At 45.4% G+C, this 16,078-nt stretch overlaps 6 protein-coding genes and 2 non-coding genes across 8 annotated transcripts; 5 read left to right on the top strand and 3 right to left on the bottom strand.

Moving 5' to 3' along the window:
• Positions 1–19: 19 nt before the first annotated feature.
• VTP21DRAFT_t286 lies at positions 20–92 on the bottom strand. The gene has a single exon. It is a non-coding gene; the product is annotated as a tRNA-Arg (tRNA).
• A 144-nt stretch (positions 93–236) lies between these two features.
• VTP21DRAFT_6437 (uncharacterized protein) lies at positions 237–2,078 on the top strand (the record flags this gene model as incomplete). The annotated part of the gene is made up of 9 exons (XM_069397067.1): positions 237–419; positions 484–624; positions 690–800; positions 858–1,062; positions 1,120–1,181; positions 1,249–1,304; positions 1,369–1,588; positions 1,664–1,769; positions 1,843–2,078. The coding sequence occupies 9 exons, from the start codon at positions 237–239 to the stop codon at positions 2,076–2,078; spliced, it is 1,320 nt and encodes a 439-aa protein (XP_069246952.1).
• A 521-nt stretch (positions 2,079–2,599) lies between these two features.
• Positions 2,600–3,617, top strand: VTP21DRAFT_6436 (uncharacterized protein; the record flags this gene model as incomplete). Its single annotated transcript, XM_069397066.1, has 3 exons — positions 2,600–2,729; positions 2,948–3,238; positions 3,304–3,617. 3 exons carry the CDS (start codon positions 2,600–2,602, stop codon positions 3,615–3,617), a joined length of 735 nt encoding a protein of 244 aa, XP_069246951.1.
• A 50-nt stretch (positions 3,618–3,667) lies between these two features.
• Positions 3,668–4,883, top strand: VTP21DRAFT_6435 (uncharacterized protein; the record flags this gene model as incomplete). The annotated part of the gene is made up of 2 exons (XM_069397065.1): positions 3,668–3,781; positions 3,870–4,883. The coding sequence occupies 2 exons, from the start codon at positions 3,668–3,670 to the stop codon at positions 4,881–4,883; spliced, it is 1,128 nt and encodes a 375-aa protein (XP_069246950.1).
• Positions 4,884–5,399: 516 nt separating this feature from the next.
• Positions 5,400–10,209, bottom strand: VTP21DRAFT_6434 (uncharacterized protein; the record flags this gene model as incomplete). Its single annotated transcript, XM_069397064.1, has 10 exons — positions 5,400–7,208; positions 7,289–7,462; positions 7,519–8,082; positions 8,151–8,297; positions 8,373–8,447; positions 8,522–8,914; positions 9,012–9,340; positions 9,420–9,629; positions 9,688–9,957; positions 10,068–10,209. 10 exons carry the CDS (start codon positions 10,207–10,209, stop codon positions 5,400–5,402), a joined length of 4,113 nt encoding a protein of 1,370 aa, XP_069246949.1.
• A 288-nt stretch (positions 10,210–10,497) lies between these two features.
• VTP21DRAFT_t285 lies at positions 10,498–10,581 on the bottom strand. Its single transcript has one exon. It is a non-coding gene; the product is annotated as a tRNA-Leu (tRNA).
• Positions 10,582–12,949: 2,368 nt separating this feature from the next.
• VTP21DRAFT_6433 (uncharacterized protein) lies at positions 12,950–13,756 on the top strand (the record flags this gene model as incomplete). Its single annotated transcript, XM_069397063.1, has 1 exon — positions 12,950–13,756. One exon carries the CDS (start codon positions 12,950–12,952, stop codon positions 13,754–13,756), a length of 807 nt encoding a protein of 268 aa, XP_069246948.1.
• Positions 13,757–14,452: 696 nt separating this feature from the next.
• VTP21DRAFT_6432 (uncharacterized protein) lies at positions 14,453–15,639 on the top strand (the record flags this gene model as incomplete). The annotated part of the gene is made up of 4 exons (XM_069397062.1): positions 14,453–14,834; positions 14,905–15,065; positions 15,137–15,214; positions 15,292–15,639. The coding sequence occupies 4 exons, from the start codon at positions 14,453–14,455 to the stop codon at positions 15,637–15,639; spliced, it is 969 nt and encodes a 322-aa protein (XP_069246947.1).
• Between the last annotated feature and the right edge of the window lie 439 nt (positions 15,640–16,078).

Genomic DNA, 16,078 nt, shown 5'->3' with positions numbered 1-16,078 from the left:
GATAAAATTATATTTAATGCGATCGTACCAGGGGTCGAACCTGGAATCTCCTGATTCGTAGTCAGGCGCCTTATCCATTTGGCCATACGACCTCACTTGAAAGATTAGATAAACTTAAATATATATCAAAGTAAAAATGACTCAAAATCCAACTCCGCGCGTAAAAAATATATCTAAATAAACTTTCAATATGGTATCCGCGCAACCTCGGTCAACTTAACCTCTATATTATAGAGATGCATTCTTGTATTATTAGAGCATTTCATAGATCACAGCTAATATGGCCATCCTCTCTCCTACACCCACGTCCTAAGGCGGCTCTCCTCGTCAGGGATCGCTTTCATGGTCTACGCTGCTACAATACCACTAAAAAGGAGGAAACTACTCCACTCACAAAATACCTGAGCAATTCTATTAAGGTTTCCTAGTAATGTTGAATATACTATGGCGAAGTGTTTGTAATTGTATTTTCATTTATGATAGATTGCTGGCGCGATGTCTTTATCGCAATTCATGAAGGAAGTACTAATCAATCCTCTCAGTGGGTACTATACGAAAGGAGATGTGTTTGGAGAGAAAGGCGATTTTATTACTTCACCAGAGATTAGCCAAATGTTCGGCGAGGTATATTTCATATTGCTCACATCCAGCATAATTATGACTTTTTTTATTTTTTTTTGTAATCGCAGTTAATCGGAATTTGGTTCGTGACGCAGTGGCATAGTCTGGGAAAGCCGAATCGCACTCGGATTGTTGAACTTGGTCCAGGGAGAGGAACGCTTATTGACGATATGCTTCGAGTAAATATCTTTTAGCTTTTTTTTTTACTTACCCAATATTGACCGATCATTGTACAGGCGTTAAGCAGATTCCCAGATATTTATCAAACAATCCAAGGCCTCCACCTCGTAGAAGCAAGTACCGGGCTCCGTAAGCTGCAGAAGAATCTTTTGTGTGGGGAGGCTACCCAGGCTACGACTGACGAGCATGGTCGAATCAAGGAGGCTGTACGGGAAGATGGAATCAAAGTCCATTGGCATAACGTGTTTTATGAAATGCCTCGTAAGTCAGTCCTCTTGATTCTCTTTCGATGTCTTTTCTAATCCATATGGCACACAGAGGAGTGGTCAATGGTTGTTGCGCACGAGTTGTTTGATGCCTTGCCAATCTATAAATTTGAAGTAACCTGAAAGGATTTTTCTACTTTGGAGATGATTTCCCCCACTGAATATTCAATATGTCAACTAGAAAATAGAACAGGACTGGCGTGAGTTGATGGTAGATATTGACGACGATCCTAACAGGTAAAGCCGCTCCGCTACCTCTAGCTATCATGTGGCCAAATGGTTAAACCTCTCTGCCCTTCAGCCCGCATCATTTTAGATTAGTTCGTGCGCCTGCATCTAACAAGAACTCTGCGTTTGTGTCTGGTCCTCGTTTCGAGAAGTTCAAGGCCGGAGATCGAGTGGAAGTGTCACCCGACTCGTGGGTTCTTATGCGAGACATCTGCGAACACTTGAGGACCTCAGGTGGCTCGGCCCTTATCATCGATTATGGAGAGGACTTTATCCAGGGAGACACGTTTAGGGCAAGTGCTCCAATATGCAGGTTTCAGAAACCCAAACTTACCATGCTCACCTTGCGTTTGTATCATTGCTCTTAGGCTATTAGAAAGCATAAAATCGTGCATCCCATGAGTCTTCCTGGTGAGACAGACCTGAGTGCAGACGTAGATTTCTCAGCTTTGCGAGAGGCGGCTGGGGAGATTGGTAAGTGTAAATAAGCTCTGTTGGAGAGGAAGACGACGTGGCCCTGAAAATTTCATGTGATTTCATACTTTAGTTTCGACACATGGCCCCGTTACCCAAGCCCATTTTCTCCACTCGCTCGGCATTCAGGCTCGACTCCAGATGCTCCTGAAGCACGCCCGGCCTGGTCGCGCAGAAGCCTTAGTGTCATCGTACCGCCGCCTTGTTGACCCACTTGCGATGGGAAAGACATATAAGGTCATGGCGGTGACACCCAAAGATGCACCGGCGCCGATTGCATTTGACCGCGAACAAAGAGCAGACAAATGAAGGCGCGCGGGGGAGAGGCGTACAATGGCTATCATGACATATGTTAAGGTTTAAGGAGCGAACCTTAGATATTCCTTTAGGGGGAGTTGTCGATGCAGTATTTGGAATTTTCTTGTAGATTGTTTTATTATCACCTCGCTCATGTGAAAATCTGGGTGTTCTGTTTCGGTGTGGAGAAATAAAATATGCGGAGACCTATAGGCATCGTGATAGGATGATTTTCACTATGATCTATTTAATGCCAACAGCTTTGTCCGGAGCGAAGCGATAAGCCTCCCATGTGCTATGTTTTCTTGAATTTGCTGAAATTGCATATTTGAAATTTGCCTCAATTTTTTGTTTTGTCTTACGGGCTAAAAAGACGCATACGGAAAGAGACGGCCGAGCAAATGCTTAAATGTCCCAACAATATTGGCCTGCTCTTCTTATTTATTTACACATCCCTTTTTGCATTTGTCTTTCTATATATCTGTTTTTTTTTTCCTCCCTTCTCTTTACGTATCTAATAAATTCAACTTAATATGTCACCCCAGAAGACTACAAATGGCACTTACGCGCAGGCAGCGCAATCCATTGTTCCCGTGCAAGCAGCCAAAATTCAAGAGAATGCCATTCTCGATTTTGTAAGCCATTCATCCTACTACAATCAAGGTGAGTACCATGGTCGACTCCTTCCTGGAAAAGACGCGGGCACTTTGTGCGATGACCCCCACAAGGGGCCTTGATGTCTTTTCCCAATCGCGTTTATCCCATTTTTTAACACTGGTGAACTTTCTCGGGAGCTTGCGGAATATCAATTTTCACGTCTCTTTCTATTCGTCCGATAAAATTGATGTTGAATATTCACTGACCGATGCATTATTTGACAGGCACGGCCACCCCGCTGAGCACACGCGATGCCCTGCACATCCGCGGTCACTTGCCCCCCACTGTCGAATCGATTGAGCTCCAGAAACAGCGCGCATTCGAGTTTCTTCGCGCGAAGCCCACCGCCCTCGAGAAATACATCTTCCTAGCATGGCTCCGAAACACTAACGTCCGGCTCTTCTACCAAATGGTGCTGGAATCCCTCGAGGAGATATTGCCGATTATCTACACCCCTACCGTCGGGACGGCCTGCCTGAACTATTCGCACATTCTTCCATTCCTGGCGCCTCCTGGTGAGTTGGATACAACTAAGCCATATAGCCCGTATCGTTCTAACACGGACGCCTAATTAATTCAGGGGTTGCCGATGGCCTATATCTCTCCATTCGGGATCTCACAAACCTGCAGACGCTTATCCGAAATTATGTGACATTCCCCACCGACCCATCCGTCACCCCTGAGATCGCGGTGATCACTGACGGATCCCGAATTCTTGGCCTCGGCGATCTCGGAGTAAATGGTATGGGCATTCCCGTTGGGAAACTACAGCTGTACGTTGCAGGCGCAGGGATCGATCCAAGAAGATGTCTCCCTATCTGTATCGACTGCGGGACAAACAATGAGAAGAACCTTGCAGATCCGCTCTATCTAGGACTCCGCCAGAAGAGGTGAGGGTCAAAAGGCTGTGAGTGGAGGGTGGCGGCGATTGCTCACGTTTATATATGAATGGAGTGGATGATGATACATTCTACCATTTTGTGGATGAGGTTTTGAAAGCAATCTACGCCGTGCACCCAAAGATGCTTGTCCAGTTCGAGGACTTTTCATCAGAACACGTAAGCACCTTACACTGATTTTTCAACACAGTCAAGGTCATATTCATCTTACTGACTCCCTCTTCCTCGCTTCTTCCCCTTTTTGCAGGCATTTGGTCTTCTCGAGAAATACCAAAACAAGTATTTCTGCTTCAACGATGATATCCAGGGCACAGGTGCCGTTATTCTTTCTGGATTCATCAACGCGGTTCGCAACGTTTCCAAGTTCGTAAAGCCGACCGAACACCGTATTCTATTCTTCGGCGCTGGTTCAGCCGGAGTGGGTGTCGCCAAACAACTGCTCGCATTTTTCATCCAAAACGGGATCAAGGAAGAAGATGCGAAGCGCATGGTTTGGCTCGTCGACTCAAAGGGTCTTGTCACTTTTGATCGCGGCGACAAATTGGCCGCCCACAAGACCTATTTCGCAAGAGACGACAACGAGGGCAAGCAGTACAAGTCGTTGATGGATGTCATTGAGTACGTGAAGCCAACCGCACTGATTGGCCTCTCCGCCGTTGGAGGAGTTTTCACCCCGGAAGTCCTGCGTCGAATGGGCGAGATCAACGAGCGCCCCATCGTGTTTCCCCTGTCCAACCCCCTCGACAATGCCGAATGTACCTTTGAGGATGCGATGAGGTATACAGATAACCGGGTTGTGTTTGCCTCCGGCACCGCCTTCCCCGTCTACCGCATCCCGGGAACACAGGAAGAACGAGTGCCCGGCCAAGGAAACAACATGTACATTTTCCCTGGCCTCGGCTTTGGCTCGCTCCTGGCCAAACCCGCACATGTGACTGACGAGATGGTGTACACGGCGGCCGACGCCCTGGCTCATTCCCTCACCGAAGAGGAGCACTCCAAGGGCTGGCTTTACCCGTCCCTGAAGCGCATCCGCGAGGTGTCCGCGGAGGTGGCTGCAGCCGTGTGCGTGGAGGCTGTACGGTCTGGGCTGGCCCGCGGCAATGAGGTGAAGGAGTGGATCCAAGTGTCCAACACCGAGTTGCTAGAACGGAAAGGTGAAGCATGGAGAAATCTGGTGAAAAACGTGCAAGAGCGCATGTGGGATCCTCGCGTGGGGTATGGGATTGACGAGATTGTTTTGGAAAAGAGTAAAATCTAGACTGTAATTTCGAGTTCTTTGTCCGACTTATTTCTTTCATTTTATCCTTATTAATGCTACATTTATTCTTTTTTCTTCCCTGTTTTAAAACCACTTCTCAACCCAGGGACACATCTTTTCACCCCTATACCTAAAGTCCCCTACTATTCTTAATACATTTTCACATCCACTATTGAATTCAATTCGAGCTCGAACTAAGAAAAAAAATGTGGCATCCATAACAAGACATAGTTCTAATAAATGAGAAACAAGCTATTTAAAAGAAATAAATAACGAAGAAATTATCATTAAAATTATCAAATAAAGGAGAAAAAAGGGGGATAGATATTCACCCAAGAAGTGAGAAAAGCCATCTTTACAACAAGAGATGTAGAGGGGGAGCGAGGGAGGGGATGAGAAGGGGTGGGGCGAGGAGGGGAGGGCATGTAAATAACGATCAAGGGAAAATAGCTCCTACACAAAACTATGCCAGAGATTAAATATAATGATGATCTGCGTGCGACAACGAATGCTCCGTCATTGTCGGATGGGGATGGTATGATGATTGAGGAAATTGTTGCGGGGGCTGCGTGTGATAGGTCGGGTGCGCTGAATGGAACTGCGCCGAGGGGTTGTATGGCGCGTGCCCGCGGGAGATTTCTGGGTGCCTTGGCTGCATGTAAGCCCCTCTAGAGTAGGGATCCTGCTGCTGTGGGGGGAAGGATATCTTGCTGAAGAAGGGGGATTTCTCTCGGGGGACCGGTGCTGTCTCTGAGGAGGCAGGGGGTAGATACTGTGGTGGTGGGGGGCGGTGGGGAGGGGCGGGTTGGAGGTTGAGTGAGGGCGGAGGGGTGCATGTCGACTTAGGCCGTTTGCAGGAGAGGGGGCAAGGGTTGCTCCGCTCGCATTCGAAGGCTGGCTCCGAAGGCTGCTTCCTTTCTCGACCGGCGGGGCAGGCTTTTCCGGGCGATAATAGGCCACGGATGGATTTGCCAGATTAAGTGAGAACAAGAATTGATATTCACCACCCCTAACGTCGTCCATTGCGCAGTGTATCATTCCGCCGTAATCCTTTCCTTTCCCTACCCCCTTGCTCCATCCCAGCTTGCCTTCGGGGGCACCCTCGCTGAAAACCCCCGGATTCAAACATCTTAAGCCCGCGCCTTGGATCACCTGCTCCCTCTCCCCCGAAATGACGTTGCGCACCTCGATAAATGAGGGCTCAAAGGCTAGAACGTAGGGGTAGCAAAACGCAAATGTCGTCGGTGAACCCTCCCACGTGATGAGCCAGTCTGGGCGAGCACGACGACCCACCTTGTCGACAAAGAACGCGAACTCGTTGTAGCAAAGGAGGAACTCGCCAGTCCGCACGCGATAGATTGCAACCGGCCGTACATTTTCGCGACGCAACACGAAGTCCAGCGACGCATCGGAGGGGTCGAGCAGTCCTTGTGTGTTTAGTGTTTCGAGGTCCACGATCTCGAATCCCTTGATGCACCCCACGCAGAGCTTCGTCTTCAAGAAGTGGATCGATGTGGATTCGGTGGGGATGTAAAATTCCTTGTACACCCTCAAAGTGTCGTTGTTTCGCCTGAGGAATTTTTTCGTTTTGCTGGCAGGCTGGTAGTGCGGCTCCAGCGTCTTGATGGTGGAGGAGAGCGTGTTGGTCTTGACAATGCAAATCAGGGTGCGGTCAAGACAGACTCCTGCCTTGAAGAAAGAGATGTGGGTCCCTATTCGACGACCCTTTTTGCTAGCGACGTTTTGATCTGTGTTGGGGTCAAGAGCGTCGATGGAGTACGAGTAGAGGTTTTTGTCCGCAAGCACAAGCACGATGCGTGCTTCTTCAAGAATCTCAATCTGTGAAACGCGCTCTATGCTCAACACACGGCGCACTGTATTAGGCTTATCGACCAGAGAAATGCTGAGGCCGGCATCAGTGCCGTAGACGATTTTGCGACCATTATCAAACGTGGCAGAGCAATGCACCTTATCCCCCATGGTGAAGTGCTTCTCCGACAAGGTGTTGATCGAGAATATTTGGGATTGCTCGAAAACCTTGAGTCGTTGCTTCTCGATTTTCTCGACCCAGTGCTGTCTGACTCGTAATGAGGACGCATAGAGGGTCAAGGGAGAGCCGCCTTTCCCGCCTATATGAATGAACGTGATCGGATGGCCACCCTGTTTCGGGCTAGCTTCCAACTTAAGAGGGGGAGCAATGGAAGCGGAAGAGGAGGAAGAGTTCAAGGCCGGTGCGTCGGTTTGTCCATAAAAAATAAAGGAATTGGGACGGCGACCCTGGGGTTGGTCGGGTAGGTTAATCTGAAGTAGATCGATGGGTATCGGCTAGAGAACAAAGATTATGCTCGAAACGTTAGCCAATTGTCAATAGACGAGAGTAGAGGAGGAGGATAAAAAAGCAATACCGATTTTGTGACTTTATGATGCTCCAGCTTCCCCATATACTTGACTTTCGTGAAGAGTATCATGTGATCGAAGAGGAACACAGTGATTTCCGAAGACTGGTCGCTGGACGACCCCTTACGGCTGAACGTGCCTTTCATGATCAGTTCGCGTCCCTCGTCAAGGAGACGAAGATTCTAATGAAAGAAGATTAACACTAGACTCTAGAATTCAGAACAAAAGCGCTACGCACATATTCCATGCCGCTCTTGAAAGATATGTTTTCGTGAAGTTGTTCCAAGTTAAAGCGATTTTCTGTCTTCCCAGCCTCAATGTTGACCCGCTTCAGAAATCCGGATATAACCTCCATAGTCTGAGGAATCATCACTTTGTCCGGGTGCCCCTCTGGCGTGTACTTTGCGATGCGTTCCAAGAGCAGGTTATACCTCCCAAGTCGGGTGGTTGGTTTGGTCAGATACCCATTCAACTCCAATTTGCGAGATTCTGGCTTCCTCTCCACCTCCGTCACGAACTCGGCAAACTGTGGATTTAAGCTCTTTTCCTTTTCAAAAACAAAGCGACTTACGATCTGATGAGCACCATAAGTGACAAATGGCTCAAATAGAGCAGTATATTCCGCAAGTATATCCCCGATCTGATCGACAATGGCATAGGCCTGCTGCCGTTTCTGAAGTGCAGCGCTCATTTGCGAATTGACCGAGTGCACCTCCATCATGTTATAGAAGACATCTTGTATGAATTTCTCGCGCCGTTGTTCCGGAATCACACTACTTGTGCGAAGAGGTACAATCCAATTCTAATTCAAATGCGACAAGAAAGGTAAGCTCCCCGTTGAATAAGTATTTCTGAGAAAAGTGGCTTTACGTTATAGACGTATTCCAAATCTGATACGAAATCTTTTTCAGTATATATCAGTTCGTATATGACATCTTGTCGTTTACGCTCGTCGGATGATACAGAGTCAGCAACCTCTTTGGGTACAGAGTTAATCCATAATCGCTCCGAGTCATCCTTGAAAGAAAGAATAGATATAATAGTTTGGTTATTTTCCTCCGCTGCTCTGTTAACCAAAACGAAGAAACATACATGTAGTTCCTGGCTCGAATCCTTAGTCGTAGTCCGACTCAACCCTCCACTTGAAGTCAGGAGCAATCGTGCTTGCTACAGATGCAAAAAAAAAAGACTCTTAATTTAAGATCGAAACTGATTCATTTAATAATAAATAGATACACTACCTGTTCCAGTCTCCGTGGACAAGCTAAACTGTAGCATAATCGATCCTTGGTGCAGGTGGGTGAATAACATCTTGTAAGCAGTGTAAACACACCAGTTGGTACAGCGTCCTCCTCATCTGGAGGTGCCACACCCAGCACATCTCTTCGGCCAAAATATGCATGGGATGAGGTCGGAGAGATAGGGGGACTATCAGATCCTGGAGAAAAAGTTTCCGAAGCCTCGGCAGGAGACATTAGTGGAATGCATTCACGAAATCGGTACAGTTCGTGCGGGCTATCGCGCAATCGATGGTCGTACGTAACGTCGTGAAAAAGTTTTTGAGACTCAAGTGCGCAGCCAACCAGGAGGGCAAGGTTACGATCAGAAGTGCGAATGATATGAGCAAGCAGATCCTAAACGAGATTCGCAGAGCAGATAAAAAACCGTTCAGTATGCACTTCCAATTTCCCCCCTCCAATAAACGTGTTCCATGCTGAACTATCTACTTACAACCGTCTCTCGACCATCAAAACAATCTTTGTACTCAATCGAATCTTTGACCCGTGTATTAAGCGAAATCCTCTCTTTAAACGCCATTGCAACGCGGGAGAGCAACGCAGGATAGATGTTGGGAGGGGGCATTTTTGTGATCGACTCCGGTACTTCAACCTCACTCTCCTCTTCTTTTTCTTCCTGCATTGGGGGCTTGTGGATAATAGCTTGAACCTCAGTGGGACGGGTCGCCGAAGGATCGATAAGAGGCGTGCGAGCGTTTGAATTGCTACGTACAATCTCTTGAGGTGTGATTGGGAGAGACCGTTGGCTAGATTGTGAAGGAGCTGAATACATGGTAAAATAAAAAAAAAAGCAAAGAAAATTTTAATACATGCTGAAATGAATTTATTAAATCTATACCACCTCTAGCACGGCCCATCTGTCCTCTCATATCATCAGATAGGGGGAAATTTGTATCGTAATGTGTTCGACCAGCGGCCATTGGAGATGGCAAAGGTTTTTCAACGGGTGGATGTTTTTTCAACGAAGGATGGTTTTCAGCGAAATTGGAAGATTCCGGCATGGGATGCGAACTTAACTCAGCTCGATCGAAATACACGATGTCCGAAGAAGCTAAACGCAAAAGTGGTCATTCGTTTGTTTCAAAAGCAAGAACAATACATCTACTTACCACGATTGCGAGTTTGATGGTAGATCCCCGGCATTTTCTCCACCTGTGGCGAAAAAGTTCTCCCAATGGGTGGATGTTGGGGTCTCATCATAGGCATGGGTTGTTGAGAATTCGGTGAAAGTGGCGGTATGTAAGGATCTTTTGGTGCATGATGCGGTGGTGGAGGCGGATGAGGAAAATGTCTTGAAGGGTGTGTGTCATAAGCAGGATATCTTTTCATGACTCCTCCAGAGAGTGGGGCATAATTGGAATGCTCGGGACGAATATTTGCTAATTACGAGGGAACATCAGGAATACCAAGGGATTAGATGATCGATATTTTCAGAAATCCATGCCCATTCTGTATTGCAATAAAATTCACATCAAAGAAATGGCTTTACCTCCGTACGATCTTGGCGGCATCCTACGATTGTTCAGCCGTTGTGACCACGCTTGTGTGTGATTGACGGAACTGGATGCGGCAGATGTTCCCATCGCACGCATCCGCTCCGCCTCAGTATAAGATAATTGCCTTCCCTCCATCTTCGATGACTAATTGACGATTGATTAATTGAGAGCAAATAACCGCCACCTTTTTTATATCGAACAAAATACGAGTTAGTGCCACTTGCACAGCCAAGTGACAATTGATAAATCTCTCCGCACGAGATATGACGTTGAATTGCCAGTGGTGCTGCGGCATGAATACAAGGTATTCCATCCATTGATCAATTGATGATCACTGATAAAACTAGCATCACTAAGAAATTCTTCTGATGTGAAAAAGGAGCTTGGTTATACCCATGATCACTAAAATAAAAATAAAAAGTGTGGTGACAGTGGGATTCGAACCCACGCCTGCTTACGCAGATTAGAACTTGAGTCTAACGTCTTAGACCGCTCGACCATATCACCTGCATCACGTGATGAACTATCAAAGCTTAGATGCATAATATATGATATTTTTATTAATTCTCCCCTTCGCCGCTCGCGGCCATTTAACCCGTAAGCTATATCACTTGTTTTCTAATACTTTATAATCTTGTTCGAAAGTCTCCCTTACACGTATAATATAGTTTATATAAACCACGGGACGCAAGTTCTCGCGTCCTTAGAGGGAAAAAAAAATCCGACCATTTTTACCCAACCAAGCAAAATAGCGTTCACTGAACAATTAGGACACAAGATGCAAAAAATCGTAAGTTCCAAATGATGGTCCGCGTCTACAAAAAATAAAAAAGAAGGCTTCCAAGAGCTTTGGTGTTAAGGAAATGGATAAAAGTCCCAAGGAGACGAAATATCCTTCATCCAAAACACTTAGCTCCTATACGACTTTGACGAATACCTTACTACCCGTATTCTTATTTTCCTTTTTTTTCTCTTTCTTTCTCCCTCTCGTGTCCTAATTTCCTCTCTTCTTGAAAAAAAAAAGGAAAGGTGTGCACACTCTCAGTACACCCCCCCCCATTTTGTATGGATTTTTTGTTTTCTGATATCTATCAATATCCTTCATTAAGAACAAAAAGGATACTTTTTAATAAAGATCCTCCTAACAAAAAAAAACGTGGTCATTTTATTTTTATTTTCTGTTTTATTTGCAATATATTTAGAGCTATGATCCAATCTAGATACTCTTTTATAATAATAACCATATGCTCACTAGGCTTAATATTGTTCCCGATTTATACACGATTAAATACATAAGACGTGCCAGAGGCATAGCCAGACAAATTTGGCAATATAAGCCACCTCCTACTCCAATATCTCTTTCTATCCCTTTTATTTAGTCAAGCTCTCTTAGCCATACATGGATGGATAATAAGAGTATAAGTCTTTCAGATATTGAAGGGAGGCTCTGTTCATAACATTTCGAACCTCTATGTTCGCACGCCTGGCTGCCATTTCTTCGCCCCGATTTTTAAAATCCCGAGGCGCCTATTATTTTATCACTCTCTCCTTTAAAAGCCAAGGTGATGACGAGATAGGTGAAGCCCAGCATTTAGCATGCCGTTGCGGTATTGAGTTTTCGGAAGAATTTTATTTCCCACGATTGCCCCTCGATGAACACCACCTTTTGATGCCTTTCTCTATTGCGTATTCTACATTCCCTAAGCAAAATGATCCTCTTACATAATTCTAGATTGCAAAAGGATGTTAGCACAGTCCTGTGTTCAAGTACAAGGGATACTGCAGTCGGTATGCTTCGCTAAAAGAGGGGTAATTCCGGAAATCACAATGTAATAAAAGAAGAAAATGATCTCCGAGGGATAGAGTGAGTTTGGGGGTGGAGAGGGGGGGGGGTAATTAAACCCTAAAGCAATCAACTGATTTTATAAATAAAATGGAATTCTTAAGCTAACTTGTGTTCTTATTACGAATCTTGATATATAAATAAAATGATCGCCCACCCTTGCAGATTATCAAAGAAGAACAAGGTTATTCAGCATAAGTTTTGGTTCTTGTGGACAGCACTCTCATTTATTTCTTATTAGGCTTAGTAATAAATTCCTGAAAACCTGAATAGCAATAAGCATCTTCTCTTTTATTGAGAGGATACTTCATGCAGGATCTGTAAGCTTCAATTTTTGATCTTGCTTTCGCGTAATATCAACCCAATCTCTAGGTCATTCCATTCGAAACAAAATTATGGTTTACCTTGATTTACGATTGCCTAAGAATATCAATCAAGAGTTTCGAGAGCAGCCGGATTTATATGTGCACAAGCGTTAAAATTATAATTCTTGTAGCCATCTAACCTTGCGAGCTTGAGCTCTCTACAGGGATAATTAACCTAGTAGAGCGTTGGCCAGATGAGGTTTTGGGGCTTTTCACAGATCCATAAACTACCCTAAAATTTACCAACCAAACAAAATCCCGTTGGATTCAAGGATTTTTTGGATCATTACATTGAATCAGCAGCTTTTAGTAGAACTTTGAATGCGTGCTTTGGACCTCTTTAGACCCTAGGTTAGCTAGGTTATTATGATAATTCATTGTGAATGGGCCGAATGGTTAGGCCAATAAAACATTGAAAACAAAGCGTCGCAAAGGCTTGTTAAAATCAATATGATGAATTGGTTTAATTGAAAGAGTACATGCAATAAATCGTACTTGATTACTGTACGTATGAATAAGATGAATGTGAGGGTCCTATTTCAACAAAATTAGGAAGCTATCTGTTTTCAGAAAAAAGCTGAAATCTAAAAGAGAAATTGAAATGAAATCATTGGCCTGAAATTGGGATGAAAAATCATTCAAACGGGTAGAATTCGACCATTACTTAATGGAGAGCGAGAAAGGCTATAGTACCGATGGGGCAACCATACGGATACCTCTCACGGAACACGATTTTTCTCTCGCCGGCACTCTCTTCAGACGACCGCACCGCCAAGATCATTTCCTCTTCATTGTCTGCCATGGCCTCTGTAGCACCCAGCGTCATTCATCCGTAGTACAAGCCTTGGTCTCTTCAATGCCTTACCACCTTTTAACCATTGATTTTCAAGGCAACGGAGACTCAGGTGGAACAACAAGCTATGCTGGATATGATGCCGAAGTCGAAAATTTGAGGGCCTCAGTCATCGAAATGAGGAAGCAGGGATTTGATGTTAGAGGCGTGATAGGTCATTCCCGTGGTGCCGCAGTTGTACTAATGTACACTGCCAAGTATAACGACATTGATTTCACGGTGTCTGTAGCAGGTCGTTACAATCATAACATCGACCTGACGATGCGCTTTACTCCTACCCAATTGCGTACTGCTGATGAACAGGGAAGGTTTGAATGGCTAAAGCTTAGCAATGGCCAGGAATACGTTGTTTCCAAGGAGGATCTTGAGGCTTTTAAGCGAATCGATATGAGCGTGGTGAAGCAAATCGATATGGAGAAAACGCGTGTGCTGACAGTGCATGGGGACAAGGACGAGGTGATACCGGTGGAGGACGCGTACGAGTACCACCGTATTTTAGGCAGGAGACATCATCTTGTTGTAATACCAGACGCTCTGCACTCGTTTGATAGCAAAGAGGAGCAGCACAAACTTTGCGAAGCGGTGACCAGGTGGCTTGGCGAAAATATGGATAAAAGCTGAGCACCTATATACAATATACCGTGTATAGTACAATAAACCGACGAGTTGGGCGAGCTTGAATAGCAGTATAATAAAAATTTAGCAAACCCCATCTCAAGGCGAAGCGTAGAATACAAATACGACACTGGTTGGAAGAATTATATGTTGGCTCTTGGAGAGATTTGGTTGCACGTCGCTTGAGGGGGACAGGGCATCAAGCGCGTTTGTGCAAGCAGTCACTCCAAGAGCATACTAAATTGAGCTGTAGTGGCGTGGCGACACCTGTGTCAAAAATGTGAAGCCATTTAGAATGAACGGGGTGAGAAGACTATGCATGGGATGACTAAACATTTTAGCGAGCTCTGCCATCTCGAGGTTTCAACATAAATGTCCTCATGACGCTAGCTAATGGGCAGGCAAAAGGCAGAGGAGGAAATATTACCGCTAGCTAGCTAGATAGCACAAAAGGCAGTTTTAGGAACTTTGAGCCCGATAATTCGCGGATTAGAGATTTGCCAAGAGCTGACCACTAAGATAAGGTTGAATTTTTAGATCATAAAAATATTGGTCCAACTGTTGCAAAATTAAATCAAATAGGGGTGAGGTTTGTACCTGTTTCTCTTCATTACTCTCTCCCGTGGATTTGCTTTTTTATTTTCGCTTGTTCATCAATTCTCTAATCCCGATCCTGCATCTTTAATCCGGTGGAAGAGAAATATGGCAGAACGAGAATCCTTTCATAGTGGCCATACTTATTCCGCCACAGGGGAGCGATATACACCCACCATGTCACAAGAATATGCTCTTAATGATCTCGAAGAGCCGACGCTCCCTTGGATGGATGACGAGCGCCGTTGGAGCCGCGGATCCCTAGCAGTAAGCGAGGCCGATGCCGGTAGCCTTCATATTGTTAAGCGCCTACCCGACGCCCCCCGTACTGGCCCGGAGCGCTGGACTCGTTATAAGTGGTGGCTCCTGCTCGCCAACACCATGTTATTTGCTTACGGCATCGGCGGGGTGGTGTGCGCATTATTGACATGGTTCAAGCTCTATTTAAGAGCCGATGTCATCATTGTGGGAGAAAGGCTTATTCTCAACTGTAATTGCAATTTTTTACCTCAGCTTGTCTATGTTATAAGCGAATTCACCCCCTATTAATCCTTTTATAGTGCTTACGGCGGCATCAGTATTTTGTTTGTTCAGTGCCTTTGTTGGATATGCAGGGATCTTGTTGAATAACCGCAAGATTTTGACCGTCTATAATATGCTGCTCTGGCCATGCTTTTCATTAATTCTTGCCATCGGATATGTTGCCTATCGAAACGCAAAGGTAGGCCATATGGGCTCCATTCACTTTCGCCGATACTAATCACGTTGCCATTTTCTCTTTGCGGATGATAGTGGAACCTTGAGGCGAAGTTGAGCTTTCAATGGCACAGAGTTTTCTCACCGAGCGACCGCCAACGGATACAGGCTAATGTATGGAATTTTTTCGACAACCCTCTCCCGCTTGTATCTAACCAGACTCACCTCTCTTCCGCCCAATCCATATATAGCTTCATTGCTGCGGGTACAAAACATTTGACGACTATTCTGAGCGCAGCAGCCGTTGCTTCCCTCGCACTCTTCTCCCTGGCTGCAAGTTCAAATATCAGACCTGGACCACTCAAGGGCTATTTATAACGTGGGTGTGTGCATTCTCCATTGTCCCCATTCACATATTTGTGATCTTCTCGGCGCTGCTCTGCTCCAACCATGTGAGCAAGACCTTTGGCAAGTCGCTACCCCCGAAAATGTATTTCCTGTCATTCCAGCGCGAAATCAAGCGCAGCAACAAGACCTTTAGCATTCTCGGTGTCCGCAACAGCATGATGCGGTTATCAAGAGATTTCCGCGACCGCTAAACTCTACGCCGCCATGTCTCTCTCGTCCTCGTTTTTTCTGAGCCATGCCCCCATTATCTCCACCACTAATTAATAGAGTATATATACACATTATATATTTGTTCAATTCTCTATTTTTTTTTTCTGCAATGCACTTCATATTCCTATGTGTCTCTATTATTTTTTTTTTCCTTTCTCCCTTTTGTTCTCTCCCTCGCTTCTTAAGGTACATTTGCTCTGATTCTCCTCTCCATTCCCAGCTATCATCACATTATATAAATAAAAAAATGTCAATTTGAGTACCCTGCACTGCGCCACAAGCATTCCGACTATTGTAAAACAGTATTCAGTGACATTGGAGTGGAAGCTACAGTAGAAGAACGGTCGGAAAAAGCGTCACTCGCTCGAAGGGCAATTCGCACATGCTTTCGATGAGGGAAGAGGGCCCCAGCAACCCCCT

The sequence above is a fragment of the Calcarisporiella thermophila genome, assembly GCF_041956535.1.
Source record: "Calcarisporiella thermophila strain CBS 279.70 unplaced genomic scaffold VTP21scaffold_27, whole genome shotgun sequence".
Taxonomy (NCBI): domain Eukaryota; kingdom Fungi; phylum Calcarisporiellomycota; class Calcarisporiellomycetes; order Calcarisporiellales; family Calcarisporiellaceae; genus Calcarisporiella; species Calcarisporiella thermophila.
The sequence above is the reverse complement of the archived record's forward strand: the minus strand, read 5'-3'. Positions and strand labels throughout refer to the sequence as shown.